Raw genomic sequence first — 13,528 nt, 5'->3', positions numbered from 1 at the left:
ACGGTACACTCATGAAAGGTCTAGGATTTTTACTTTACCATCCTTCTACTGTGCAGTTTGTTTTTGCTCAAAGGAGGGAAATGAAAAAATTAAAGCATTTCTACATCAGACAAGCCAAACAATGAATCATTTAAAAAAAAAAGAGAAGAAATAAACCTATAGAGGCTAACCGTGCTCACAGACGGAGAACCAAAGTAAAACAGACATAACTTTGCTAATCGGAAAATGAACGTTATGATGGCTAGCTCTCTTGGCTGGCCCCTACCACCTTGGCAACAACCAATGAAAAAAAAAATAATGTTAACCTCATATCACTTGGAAATAATCCAAAGATAATTGATTATGTCTGAACGTAAATGTCTGATTCGTTCAGTCATGAAAGCCTGGAATATGAACAGGAACACTGTGGTCGAGATCTAACAATTCTCAAACAAGTAAGCGCATTGTGTGTGCGTTTTTAAACTGATTAAATTCCTTGAAACAAAAGGTAGTATTTCTGACCAAAAATATGGGTTTCGTATTCATTTTAGCACTGTGACTCAACTTATTAAACAATTTGACGGCGTAATTGAGGGAATACAGCATAATGATTGCCCAGATGTTATTTTCGTGGACTTTGCTGAAGCTTTTGACAAAGTACACGATATGCTACTTTGAATTGGTTAAGAAAGACAACTATTGCTGGAATTGCGTATTCTTGGATCAAAGAGCGCCCGACCGACCGCAAGTACTTGCCAAGTGTTATCCGGAGTTCCACAAGGTACTACCCTTGGACCAGTCCTCTCCATACTCTTTATCGCATCACTACATAAATTACCCCTCGAGTCCAAATATTTTATAAAATATGACTCAACATGACTTCAACAAATTTCATTCACTCGCATTAGTTACAAACCCGACAATTAAGGGAAGAAAAAGAAGAAAAAAACTGGCACTAGGTCACCACATGACGTCTTTCCGCTCCACTGAAAGACTCTATCACAAGTTATGCCCTCTTAAAGCTGGCTACAAATGTCTTCACAGATTGAATGGCCTAGTCCTCTTCTGGTAATCCATTGGCAGAAAAGGGCCAAAACATTCATTACTTATCCTTTGTGTACTGTGCTTTGAGAGGGTAAGCCCTTAAACCAAGATTGAAATTTGACCTTACTTTTTGCAATGACCTGCAGCCAGTCTCATATGAAAGACAGTGCAATGCGTTTAAAAATTCCAGACCCTAGCATCCCTTTCCATATTCCAAATTTTGAAAATGTAACCAAGGCTTCAATGTGGTAATGCATGTCAGCATCATTTACAAATTAATTCAATTTAGTTAAAGCCTTGGTCTTGGCCAATTTCCGGAACTGTTCATCAGATAAGATGTCCAAATATATCTCGTGTAAATGCACCATTACTGTTCTCTTAGAAACAGAGAGATTCTAAGTTCGATTCTCCTCGCCAGCCTTTCCCAGGGAAATTGTTCGACGTTAACACTCACAGACGGGGATCCAATTTATTACTGACATGACACTGCCCATAGAAAGCATGTACGTTTGTAAGAGGTGGACAAGACGTCAACAATATGTATCAAACCTTAATGGATTGAGCTAGCAGTTCTTTAGCAATGCCTTTTCCTCCCCAATCTAGATGAGTTGCGAGTGCAAACATAGCGTAGATTCTGTCCAAGTCTTTGAATTCGTCAAAGGAGTCCCAATCTTTCAGATATTTGGCAAACGTATAAAATATAGTAGCAATAGGTTCTGGATACATCGCTTGAAACATCTTGAAGGAAGGTTCTGCTTGAACCTCTCTTTCCCTGAAGAAAGGCAGAAATAAATATGAACGAATAACGACAAATGCATGGATGATAATTGAAATATTTAGATGTACAGTATCAAAGCCCGGTCCTAGTTTCATGATTAGCAGACGGATTTAAAAGTTTTTTTTCTTATAAAATACATACAAGTTACGTCCATTCAATCATGAGGAGAGATTCTTCATTATGTTCCAAAATAATCATTTGTACAGAATTCATCATGGCTGGGTTTTCTGTTCCCGATAGGCAAACCTAACCTTGAGTTCGATATGGGAATGGGATCCCCAGCAATTCAAGACGGAAAAAGGTATTAATTATACTTGCTTTGGCATTGAAACAACAATAACAGAAGGCGGGGTAATGTATCTGAGGAGTTCTAAACGTTTCCGTTTTTTTTAGCACATTTATCAATTTCTTGATCCGTCGGTCTTTTGACCACAAGATTTCAAATCCGCCCTCCAATAATAAATGACACGGAAAAGGTCGATGAATGAAGGTACAAACCTTTCTTTGATTTCAGCGATCCTAGTCCCCAATAATTGACCTGTTGCTAAATCCGTTGCCATAATGCTTGCATTTTTGCGCACTATACCCAAGAAATGCGCTCGAACTCGAGAATCTTGAGAATGGCCTTGGCCACCGAGGGCTAATACCATGGGCTCACCTAAAGAAGAAAGTTTTTCTACTTTTTAACATATTGACACAAGTCACTTTCCACTTTTGCTATTTTGAACATCCAAAATAAACTCTTGCTGCAACCAACTATAAATGTGAGAGAACTTTCAAGAAAATCATTTTATTGGCCCATACCGGTATGGCCTCGAGAATCCAGGCTAGTTCGAACAATGAAGTTCAACTCTCTTCTTTCTCGGGCTCCTTCATTGTTTAATTTGCTTCCCTCTAATATTCGTAGGGAATACGTAAGCCTTGTTGATCCAGTTGCATCTTTCAAGTCAGACTTGGACAAATTTTTAGATAGCATTCCAGATCAACCCTACATTCAAGGACTAGCTCGGTCTGCCAACTCAACTTCGTTGGCAGACCAAATATCATATAGAGATTGAAAGGTAATAAATAGACGAATTATAACCTTTCATTTTAATGGGGATTACATTCCCTGTAGCGGTTAGATCAGCCCGTGAAAAAACAAACCAAACAAAAAAAATTAGGTTTAGCCACAACTTGAACCTTGAGGGATGATGAGTTGCCTTTGTCAGATTCAATTTTTCTTTTCCAAGCTTGGCATTTATAATCATGCTAAACATTTTTTCTTTTTCTTAAAATGAGGGTTTTTGTCCGGCTCCAAATAGGAGCTGCGCACCACTTGGACTCCAAGTTTCCGTAATTAATAGATAATGCAAGGTTCATATCATATTTTGGAATAAATTTTACGTTTCATAACGAAAATATTTTGTTATTAGGTGAATGGATGTCTATCCAGGCTTAACGAAGTTAAATGCGATAAAGTTCCGTAGTCCACAGATGAGTTTAATGCTAAAAATGTTTCCAATTGGCATGATCAACCAATTGGCAAGGATTACTCCAAAAAGGGTAATATAGTATGTAAAAAGAAGCTAAATGTTTACAGTATATCAAATTTATTTATTGCTTAATAGCTTTTGACGAAACTTTGACATGAAAACTGCAAAAAGATACTGATTTTTAATAACTCAACTGAGGTTTTTTTTCTAATGAACATTTTTTTCTTATTTCGCCGCCTGTAACAGAAAAAAACACTAGAAGAACAAGGTGTAGTTGAGGAAAGGCTGACATATCACGGAATCTATGTTATCCTCGTTAATGAAGGACCGGGCCATCACGGAATATGTATTCTATTATAGGGCACTAAAAAATACAATTTCATTAGCAAATCAAAGATACTTATTAAAGCATCTTTATTGCCAATCTGCCATCTCGGAGATCATCTTGGCGAGTTGTTGGGTAATAAGGCGCGTAAAGATTCAAATTCACTTATTTCTGAATTGGTATCATATATAATGTCCTTAATGTAGGGAGAAAAGTTTTTGAAAGAGTCTTACGTGGTAAGAAATGTGTGAAGTAAAAGTCGGCACACTGTTGATAGTCTTGCTCATTATGAGGAATTGAGTACTTAATTCCATTCAAAATCTCACAATGATTCAATGCAGATTTAAAGTCCATTGCTAGGATCGCTTTTCACAAAATATTGGCAACAACTGGGAGCCCTATCCCCCATTTGGTGAAGAGTACATATTATGTGAAGACAAACAAGATGTCGAGCACCCTTCAATGAATTAGGGTTATCTTGTAAGCAATTGCATGCAAAAATGTACCATTGCCCCCACGATTAGAATGGCTTGGCTCCCGAGATAGTAAAGTTTTAATTTGGAAGGAACAGGTTAAAAAAACAGCATCAATCAAAAACAATTGAGGTAGGCGAAAACAATATTTTCAAAACGAGAGACAAATTCCAAGTGCCTAAATTCTCCTGACCTAGTGGGGCAAAGTTGAACTTTTACGCTCATAATGGTGTCTCTTTTTAAAACGTATTTTGACGATGATGATGCTTTATTTAAGGTCTCGTGTATAGTAAAGCAATAATATATAAATAGAAGAAAACATTATTGAAAAATGGTTAGGGAATTAAAAGACTTGAGAACCCTAGGTTCACCCCATAAACTGAATGGTATTGTTATTATTTGTTTCCTACAGGAGTTGCATTTTTTTGAAAAATATGTAGTGAGAAATGCTACTACAAGAGAGCCGAATTGAACATTCTAGTTTCACTATCATGAACCTCTTTCCTTCCTGATGACTATCGATTCAAGTTGTTTTTATTCTCGCTGAAATTTGTTTATCTTGTTCATTTTTGCATGTCTCTCTCCTGCTATGAGAAGTCAATTTGCCAATTTGTTAATATCAGAGGATCTTTCCTTGCCATGCATGGAGGCCATCAAATTGCAATCTTTGGTCCACACTTTTTTGAGGCACATAGGACGGTGGCCATAACTTTTGGCTAATTGATTGCTCAAATGCCACGATTTTTATTTGCGTTTTTCTTCATTGTCTAGGTTATTGAAAGTAATGGAAATTTGGCTTGAAGAAGAGCGGAAGCCGTCGCAAATTATATATTCTATCTGACACAAGAAGATGTTGCACAAATTATGATCGACTACGTTTTTGAAGTCGTTATCCAATTCTAAAAGGCCGCAACATGGAACTAGAAATTAGAATAAGAGGTACCTGCGGCATGTTTTTCATGATTAGAAGTTCTAACTTGATGCAAAAGCTTTCGACAGATATGCATATCATTTTCACATGAAAACTTCTTGAAATACTCAGGTATTCACATCATTTTATATCCCGTACATTTTCTGCAATTCCCGGGAGTAAGTATTGAATGACCTGTTTCGTTGAGGGCAAAGAAGACGTTTTCCATTCTAGACTCTTCTTGCTATACGCTTCATCTCAGTCATGCCAAAAAGGCTCTTTTAATATCCGTGATAATGCCAAAGGAACAAACGCTTTCCATGAAATCGACTATTTTGTCTCGATTGATATGAGTAGAGGGCGGATTTGAAATAGATCTACACGCTGAGTGGAAATTCGAGAGGCCGATGGATGACCAGTTGTCTACTTTCCAAAGTTCCGACTATCAACACTTTGGATAACAAGTTATTTATCAGTAAACCTCTCTGATTTCTACTCCACATGCAAATCAATACAAGTTCGCCCTCTACAAATGAGCCATGAGCTCTCAATTTCACGCGTCAACATGAACGGCGTCAAAATTTCAAATCTAAGTTTGCTTTCAACTAAACGGTAACCAGAGAATAATTTTCCACAACAACAACAGCTTGGCTTGGAAGTAATCAGAAGCTAGAACCTATACATGGAAAACTATGTATAGGGCTCACTCCAATAGACAAAGAACGAGGAGAGGAATGGCATTGTGTGGAGTTTGATTCTTCAAAGATCAGCTTGTGCTTCTCGTCTGACCTGTAAGATGACCAACACAGTGGTTGCAAATCCTTAGTACGTGGTAGTAGAAATATCCAAACAGATCTTGGCAGTTTCAGGCATAAAATCATGTTATCTGAGCTAGAAATTAATAAAGTAATATGATCAAAGGTTCCTTATGATTTTGCAATGCAGGATGTTGCCAAGATGTATTCAAGAATATTCCTTGAAACTTGGCAAACATTTTCACTACTGTGACAGGAAACAAAAGATGAGACAAGAAAAAAAAAATGATATCCAAGAATTCAGCTTGGATCACAGATATCTGACAACAAAATATAATTTAGACAGAGCTTACCTACAACTGTTACAAGCAGATGTGTGAAAAAAAATCATTCATATATTACAAGTTGCGCCTGTGCAATGTTTGAAATCCCTCACAACAATAAAGTCAGTTCAATGTGGATCAGATTAGCTGACTCAAGATTTACCAAAAATCTATTTTGCTTCAGAAAGAGTACTCATGCTTCATTTTTTATGTGATGGCAATATGTTGTTACTTGAGCCAAGAGCAAAGAAGAGGTAGACAAAGCAATTAAGTTATTTTAAGTATTCTTTAAGTTTCTGATAGACATCTCATAATCTCTTACTTTTGTTATTGATGTGTCTTTGCAGTGCCCTGAAATTTTGTGTTTAACAAAGATGTCTGGGTAATTGGTAGTGTTGGGGTGAGTCTGAACTTGAATCTCATAGTACTTGAGTTTCTACTTGAATTTGAAGAAATTGGCCCAACTCTAGCCTTTTCCAAAGGGCTTAAGTCTAAATTTATCATGATTTCTTTCATAGATTCCATAAGAATACTGGCTGAAGTCCATAATAACTTGGTCATGTAAAGTGCAGGTCTTAGAAGCCTTGTTTTGTGTTGCAAAACTAACAGGTATTTATGCTGTATTTGAGCCTGGATTCAACAAGCCCAACAAAATGTTAGAAAATCAAAGTACTTGAGCAAATCCCTCTGTTGCTGAAATCACCCAAGCATTTTAATTGGGTTTTATTGGATCTGAGCTATTGCAACATTCAAGAGATTTGTATGAGACCATGAGAAAATGAAATATACTTTGCCAAAGAATAATTTCTTACACAACCTTTTCTTGCCAAAAAATGTAATGATGTTAGTGATTACAACTACTTCTACTAAAATTTTAGATGACCACTTTTTTAGAGTTTTGGTCTCATCAAGACCATGCTTTACAAAATGATGGTCATACTTCTTGATTTAAACAATCCTAGAATTGGAAGTTTTTCTGTCAGCATTTTACACTAATGAGTAAGTACGTACAAAAGTCCATATAGGTGTGGCCAATAATGCAAAGAAAAGCATGTTTAAAATTGTCAATAATGCAAAAAAAAAATACAAAAAACCGTCTAGAAAGCAAATGCTTGTAGAAAGCACAATAGGTGCAAAGGATTAAGCCCCAGGGCACAAGCCCAACAAAGGAGCAATACTTGCAATTGACTTGTCAAACTTTGGGTTACTACTTGTACAATTTGAAGGAAACACCTCAATAAAAAGAAAGTTCTCTAGCTGGAACTATAGAAAAATGTCCCATATTGATATCAAGATCACTCTTAAGATATGGGTATGAGAATTATTACTTTGCCAAAACGCTATTTTCTGCACTTTGAGCAAAAGAGGGGGCTGTTTTGTCAATTTTCCCCACAGGTTGTGAAGGAAGATGCGCAAATGCAAGGCCCCAAACAATTAAAAGAAAAAAAATCGTGAAAGCAAAGTCATGTGGAGCATAGACAAAACTCACAAAATTCTCAAAACAGGTGGTTTGACAGCTCAATATGGAGGCTCATTTTGCTTCTTGTAAGACTACACACCACGGGCACCTAACTCCTCCTTGATGAGCTCTGTGGGCAAGGTGACTTATGGCATATTGTGAGGTTTGTTGTTCTTTTGGAAAATAACCAGAGAGTGATGAGCCACTTGACTGGATATTGAGACCAATTTTTTTTATTTGAAAAATGTCAAACAGAGAATTTTGATTTATTTTTAGGCAAAAATAAATGATAATGCAAAAAAGATGAAACACATCAAATATGCATAAAAACTGAGAAATAGCCAATAATACAAAGAAAATATGTCTGCATCTTTTGCACATCCTTGCTAATGAGCAAGGTACTGAGCTTTAAGCTGTTTGGGTTCAACTTTATGCTGAACTCAAGATTTGTAGCTTTTTGAAAAGCGTGGCCAAAGGTCAGTTTGAGAAATGTTCATGCTTCTGAATCAAGACTTGAATGTTAGCCAGAATAAGCATCCACTAATTGCTTTGCTGAGTATATTTTTATGTCCATTAATGCCCAAGCACTTAACTTGGACGTAAGACCTGTAAAATCTCTCCTCAGAATCACCAGTAGTTTGATACCTCCATTCCATAGAGCAAGGAAGATAATGTAGAATACCAGTGCAAGCAGTAAGATTTTGAAATTAATGGTGTGCTTATCTTTATATATATCTATGTCTATAACATAGGATCTCATTGACCTAATGCTTAATTCAATGCACATATTAAGCAGACATATTTGAAAAAGTCATTGCAACAAAGGGCCAATGAGAACGTATTCCACATTTAGGTCAAACATCTAAGAGCGGATGAAGCATATTGGACAGAGCATATATCTAATTCCCAAGAGCAAAAGCAACCGTTGATGTTGTGGAAAATTATTCTTTGGTTACCGTTCATGCTATTTTCACATGTAAAATTGCTACCTGCCCACAAAACAGCATCCCTGAGTACAGTGTATCCCCCTCGATCAACTCATAAGTTGACCAATCTCGCAGATCTCTTTCAGTTCCTTTTGAAACCATTCACAAAGGAGTACCTCTCTTTGAACTTCTCAACATGTCTCCCAAGAATATTCTCATCACGGGCTGTAACCGTGGGATCGGCTTGGAATTCGTCAAGCAATACCTGACCGGTGCCAACCCGCCCACTCATCTCTTCGCCACTTGCCGCAATCCCGACAAAGCGCCCGAACTGGTGGAACTGAGCAAAGCTCATTCCAATCTTCACGTCTTGACTCTGGACGTGACCAATCATGCCTCTTTTCCCGAGTTGGTCCACTCGATCAGTCAAGTAGTGGATCAGGAAGGTTTGAATTTGGTTCTCAACAATGCCGGACTTTTACCTTCCGAAAAAGAAGGTGGAGTCACGCCTGAAAAGATGAGGGAAGCCTTTGAGGTCAATACCATTGCTCCTTTGTTTTTGTCCAAGGCCCTGTTGCCTTTGGTGAAAATTGCGGCCCAAAAGGATGCTTCGGCTCCCATGGGCATAGAGAAGGGGGCTATTGTTCTGATGTCTACGGCTGTGGCCTCCATTTCCGAGAATTCGGGTGGGGGAAACACGGCTTATCGTGCGAGTAAAACTGCTCTGAATCAAGTGATGAAGAACTTGTCCATAGAGCTGAAATCTGATGGGATTTTGGTGATGGCCTTGCATCCTGGTTGGGTAATGACGGACATGGGTGGGCCCAATGCTCTTATCAATACCGAGACGTCCGTCGGAGGCATGATTAAGACCTTGAGCGCTCTCACAGACAAAGACCATGCTTCGTTCCTCAGATACGACGGGACCGGCATTGGGTGGTAAATCAAATCATCCGTGCACACCGAATGAATCTCATGTTTTGAATCATCATTGAATATGAATTATATTGTGAATTTTAAATGCTGTGACATGGATATTTTTTTGTGGGGGGTGGGCTTGCTTATGTGCTTGTCTTTCATCAATTGGTCGATGTTTTCTGTTAGTCCGGTCTATTCTGTAGTTTGGTCAAAAATGGAAATTCTTGTAGTAGAGTGTAGTTAGAGCTATCCTACTACTTGGTTGCCGAAGAACCTCAGATCTTCCTAGAAGTGAACACCCAGATCGGATATTCAACTCCTGTCAAGAAAGATTTCAAATATGTCACAACGAAACAAAAACGAAATAACGGCTGTAGTCTCCATTTCGAGCGTTCATGAACGTACTGGACCAATTACCTCTCTGGTTTTGGACGCCAGTAAAACTGATGAGAAAGGGGTTGGAATGTTCAGGGAATGAAGCATTTTTCGGCAGTTTCTAGTGAGTAACTTACATGAAGTGGCCAACAAAATTACAGTTCCAACAACATTTGGGTTGGAAGTTCGTATTGGCTATCCGTTTATACATCTGAAATTGGATGTTCTGCTGACATGTATTGTATGGTCAAGAAAACCGATCTGAATTGTAACAGGATCAGCCTTTAAGCCTTTTGAACTTGGGACATGCAACTTGCATTGTTCAAAAAAAGGTAGATTGCAATTAACAGCGATATAGTATAGAAATAGTGATTGTTACGGCGGTTTTTACCAACAGTTTTCTTCGCTCAGAATCACCATGCTACATTTATAAGGAGACGAACAAGCCAAAAACGAGTTTTGATTTGTGTTAACATGTTACCATGATGACGAATGCGAGCCCCAAAAGGTGATTAAAACCAAGATATTGTGAATAAAGTTGAGTGTTTAAAAACCTTGTCAGTTTTGAGGGACTGATCAGTGTGATTCAAGTTGTCGGGATTACATCGTTTTAATTCTTCATCCTAAGAAGCCGCATTATGAAGAAGCCAAGTGGAAAGTTAGCAGCCGTGACCGGGAGTCAAAAGCGGCTGGAATGTCTGATTGCAGAAGAAAGTGAAGAGGCTATAAGAACTGAGTTCACACGCTTTAAGCGTCTACTAGACGATTTGGAAATGGAGTGCCAAGGGCTTCAACCGGAGATTCCCGAAGACGTGAATGAATTGACCAAGTGGTGTAGGGACAACATTGATCCCAAAGTTGATTTTGTGCGTCAGGTCAAAAGCCCCTTAGATAGTTCAGTGGATAAAGCCAATGAGGATGCTATTCAAATTAAAACGGAAAAACGCAAATTGGAACTAGAAACGGAGTTCAAACGTAAGACGAGATCTGTGGGAGAAGAACGGCAACGATTACGAGATGTCGCCAAGTCCCTTACTAAGTAGTCCGAGGGACTAGAACTAGATTAGAAAATAGCCGACGAAGGAGAAAGGCTTGGATATTTATTGCAAATCACCCACGGCGAGCCCCATGAGTTAATCCGGCCTTGCATCCACATGAATGCAGCCGAAGGCTATCGGGAGGCAAAGTGGTTGTTGAAAAAAGAATACGGGAATACCTTCAAAATGACTTCAACATATCGTGCTCAACTTGAAGATTGGCCAGCTATGAGAGAGGAGCCCGAGAAGATGAAGCAATTTGCGGCCCTTTTGCAGAGATGCAGGACGGCAATGAAAGATTTGGGAACAATTGATCAGAGGAATGGAATCATCCTGTCTTTGGTTTGAAAAGGAAGACGCAAGAGGCCCGAGAAGGTCGGGCAGGTGAGGAAGAAGTGAGACGGAACATAACTTTGGCCACCTCAGTTGTATTTTATGACGAACAATGGAGATCAAACGCTTGTATTTTTTGCGAGACCGATCATGACATGGTAGAGTGCGAAGAGGCCATGAACATCCCATTTGAGGAACGAAGAGATGAATTGAGGGGGGAAATGCTTTGCTTGCCTGAAGACCGGACATTGGTCGAGAAACTGTGGACAAAGGAGAAAATGTGGTAAATGTGTGAAGGGCCATCCCACAATATTACATTGGGGCGAAGATCATAATAGATCACTTGGAACTCGTGGTGTGGACCAATCGGACGATGCGTTGCAATCACCAACTCACGTTAATGTCAGAGGCAGTTCTAGAGGAGTGCAGGGTTTTGGAGACGACCGAGTGTATGGCCCTGCAATTGTTGTGGCATTAGTACCCGTTCGAATACGTTTGGCTGGAGGTGATGGATTTGTAACAACATACGCTGCCCAGGATCCATATAGTACCGATACTTTTGTCAAAGACGACATTGCAAAAGCCTTGGGAGCAATTGACTAATCGGTGCAAATCTCTCTAACGACTATGGAAAAACGCAACAGTCGACTACAGACCAGAGTTATTCACGGCCTCGAGGTTGTGGATATGGATGAGAGGTGCGTTGTTTCACTTCCACCTTCATTCACACACGTGGAATTACCAGTGGATCGGAGCGATATCCCCAGAAGGGAGCACATTGAGGCATGGGCCCACTTACAAAACGTTCCCATTAGATATTCAAGTGCTGAGGTAGGAATCTTAATAGGAACGAACTCTCCTGCTGCTTTAGGACCACTCGAAATAATCTCTGGTAAAGATGATGAGCCTTATGCAATAAGAACGAAGTTGGGTTGGAGCGTTCATGGCCCAATTGGGGGTCGAAGAAATAGAACTTCTACTATGAATCGAATCAAGGTGGATGCCAAAAATATTGAGCAAATGATCGCAACCATGTTCAATCAAGACTTCCTCGATTCGTTGGGTGGGCACAGTTTTGGCTGCAAATAGTCGAGAAAAGCATCCGCTTCATTGACGGACATTACCAAATTGCGCTCCCCTTTCGCAATCCCAAGCCAAACCTTCCTGACAACAAGGTTAAAGTTGTTCGACGTGCCAACCATTTGAGGAGGAAATTGGAGAGCAACCCGGAATTTGGGGAGGATTATACGAAGTTTATGGACAATATGTGTCAAAATGGTTTTTGTGGAAAAAGTCCGTGTCCAGGACCTCTCCCGAAGTTTAAACGGAGAGGTATTTTATAATCGGAGTTTATCACCCACAGAAACCGGGCAAAATTAGGGTTGTGTTCGACTGCTCAGCAAGATACTTGGATCGGTCTTTGAGCAATGAGTTGGTTCAGGGCCCCGACTTGACGAACACGTTGTTGGGAGTCCTTCTCCGATTTCCACAAGAGCCAGTCAGTGGCTCTTGTAGGGGACATTGAAGCCATGTTTTTTCAAGTGCGAGTGCCAGTGGAGGATCGATCTTACCGTCGGTTTCTTTGGTGGCCTGACGGGGACACAAAACTTCCCCTGGAAGGATAATATCAGCTTTGTGTTCACTTGTTCGGAGCCGATAGCTCTCCTAGTTGTACAATTTCTATGTGGACGACCTATTGAAATCCGTGGCCCGCCATTGAGCGAGTTGTCACACTTCAGAAAGAAATTGTTTCACTGTGCGCCAAGGTTGGGTTCAAACTCTACAAATTCTCATCAAACAAGCAAGAGTTGTTAAATATCTTGAACGAAAACGAAATAGCCAAGAATGTAATTGGACTGAATCAGAATCAGTCCGATGTGGTCAATGGGGTACTGGCGACATGCAACTTGAATTGTTGAGGAATAGGTAGATTGCCATAAACAGCCATATAGTAGAGAAATAGTGGTAAATAACCATTACCTCTTCTACGTTCATGAACATTGCTAGTCTTTCTTGGCATTTCGAATAACCCAAAAACCCAAAAATGTGGATTCGTGTGAAAGTATCAGTGTTCCGTCAGTTTTCCGATTTATTCGATCCCCAACTAGCTTGAACAGGTTGTTCCAAGGATTCGGAAGTATTTTCTCATGGTTCTCCCTTTTGCAGCCATGTGTTTAGAGAGGTTCTGTAAAACAACATACCAAATAGAGCCACCACAACTGGTGTTTTTGCGCCAAGCTTGCGCTTATTGCCATAAATTGGCATGAAATGATAGATTGGTACGTTTTCTCGAGTGTTCTTGCACCCATTTCAATCAAACTATACTAGACGTGTGTAATATATTGTGCCGCTTAACATGTGCTAGACTTGTGGGAGTTATAAAAGCGACTCCTAGTAATAAAAAAACGTAATCAGTCG

The 13,528-nt window shown here is 39.5% G+C and overlaps 2 protein-coding genes across 2 annotated transcripts in view; one reads left to right on the top strand and one right to left on the bottom strand.

The window, feature by feature from the left end:
- LOC131880170 (uncharacterized) overlaps window positions 1–4,002 on the bottom strand; it is a 4,425-nt gene extending 423 nt beyond the window's left edge. The window contains exons 1-3 of the mRNA XM_059226706.1: window positions 3,835–4,002; window positions 2,300–2,459; window positions 1,573–1,795 (exon numbers count right to left, since the gene is read on the bottom strand). Coding sequence (XP_059082689.1) covers window positions 1,573–1,795; window positions 2,300–2,459; window positions 3,835–3,955 — 504 coding nt within the window. The 5' untranslated portion in view covers window positions 3,956–4,002. The remainder of the gene's footprint in view (window positions 1–1,572; window positions 1,796–2,299; window positions 2,460–3,834) is intronic.
- Window positions 4,003–8,560: 4,558 nt separating this feature from the next.
- On the top strand, window positions 8,561–9,468 carry LOC131880166 (C-signal-like). The gene has a single exon (XM_059226702.1). It carries the CDS (start codon window positions 8,644–8,646, stop codon window positions 9,388–9,390), a length of 747 nt encoding a protein of 248 aa, XP_059082685.1. The 5' UTR covers window positions 8,561–8,643; the 3' UTR covers window positions 9,391–9,468.
- Window positions 9,469–13,528: the final 4,060 nt, after the last annotated feature.

Source organism: Tigriopus californicus, chromosome 5 (assembly GCF_007210705.1).
Source record: "Tigriopus californicus strain San Diego chromosome 5, Tcal_SD_v2.1, whole genome shotgun sequence".
NCBI classification, from domain to species: domain Eukaryota; kingdom Metazoa; phylum Arthropoda; class Copepoda; order Harpacticoida; family Harpacticidae; genus Tigriopus; species Tigriopus californicus.
The sequence above is the reverse complement of the archived record's forward strand: the minus strand, read 5'-3'. Positions and strand labels throughout refer to the sequence as shown.

What these genes read in the sequence shown, in the direction of transcription:
- LOC131880166 (XM_059226702.1), top strand. Translation starts at nt 8,644, where the DNA reads ATGTCTCCCAAGAATATTCTCATCACGGGCTGTAACCGTGGGATCGGC.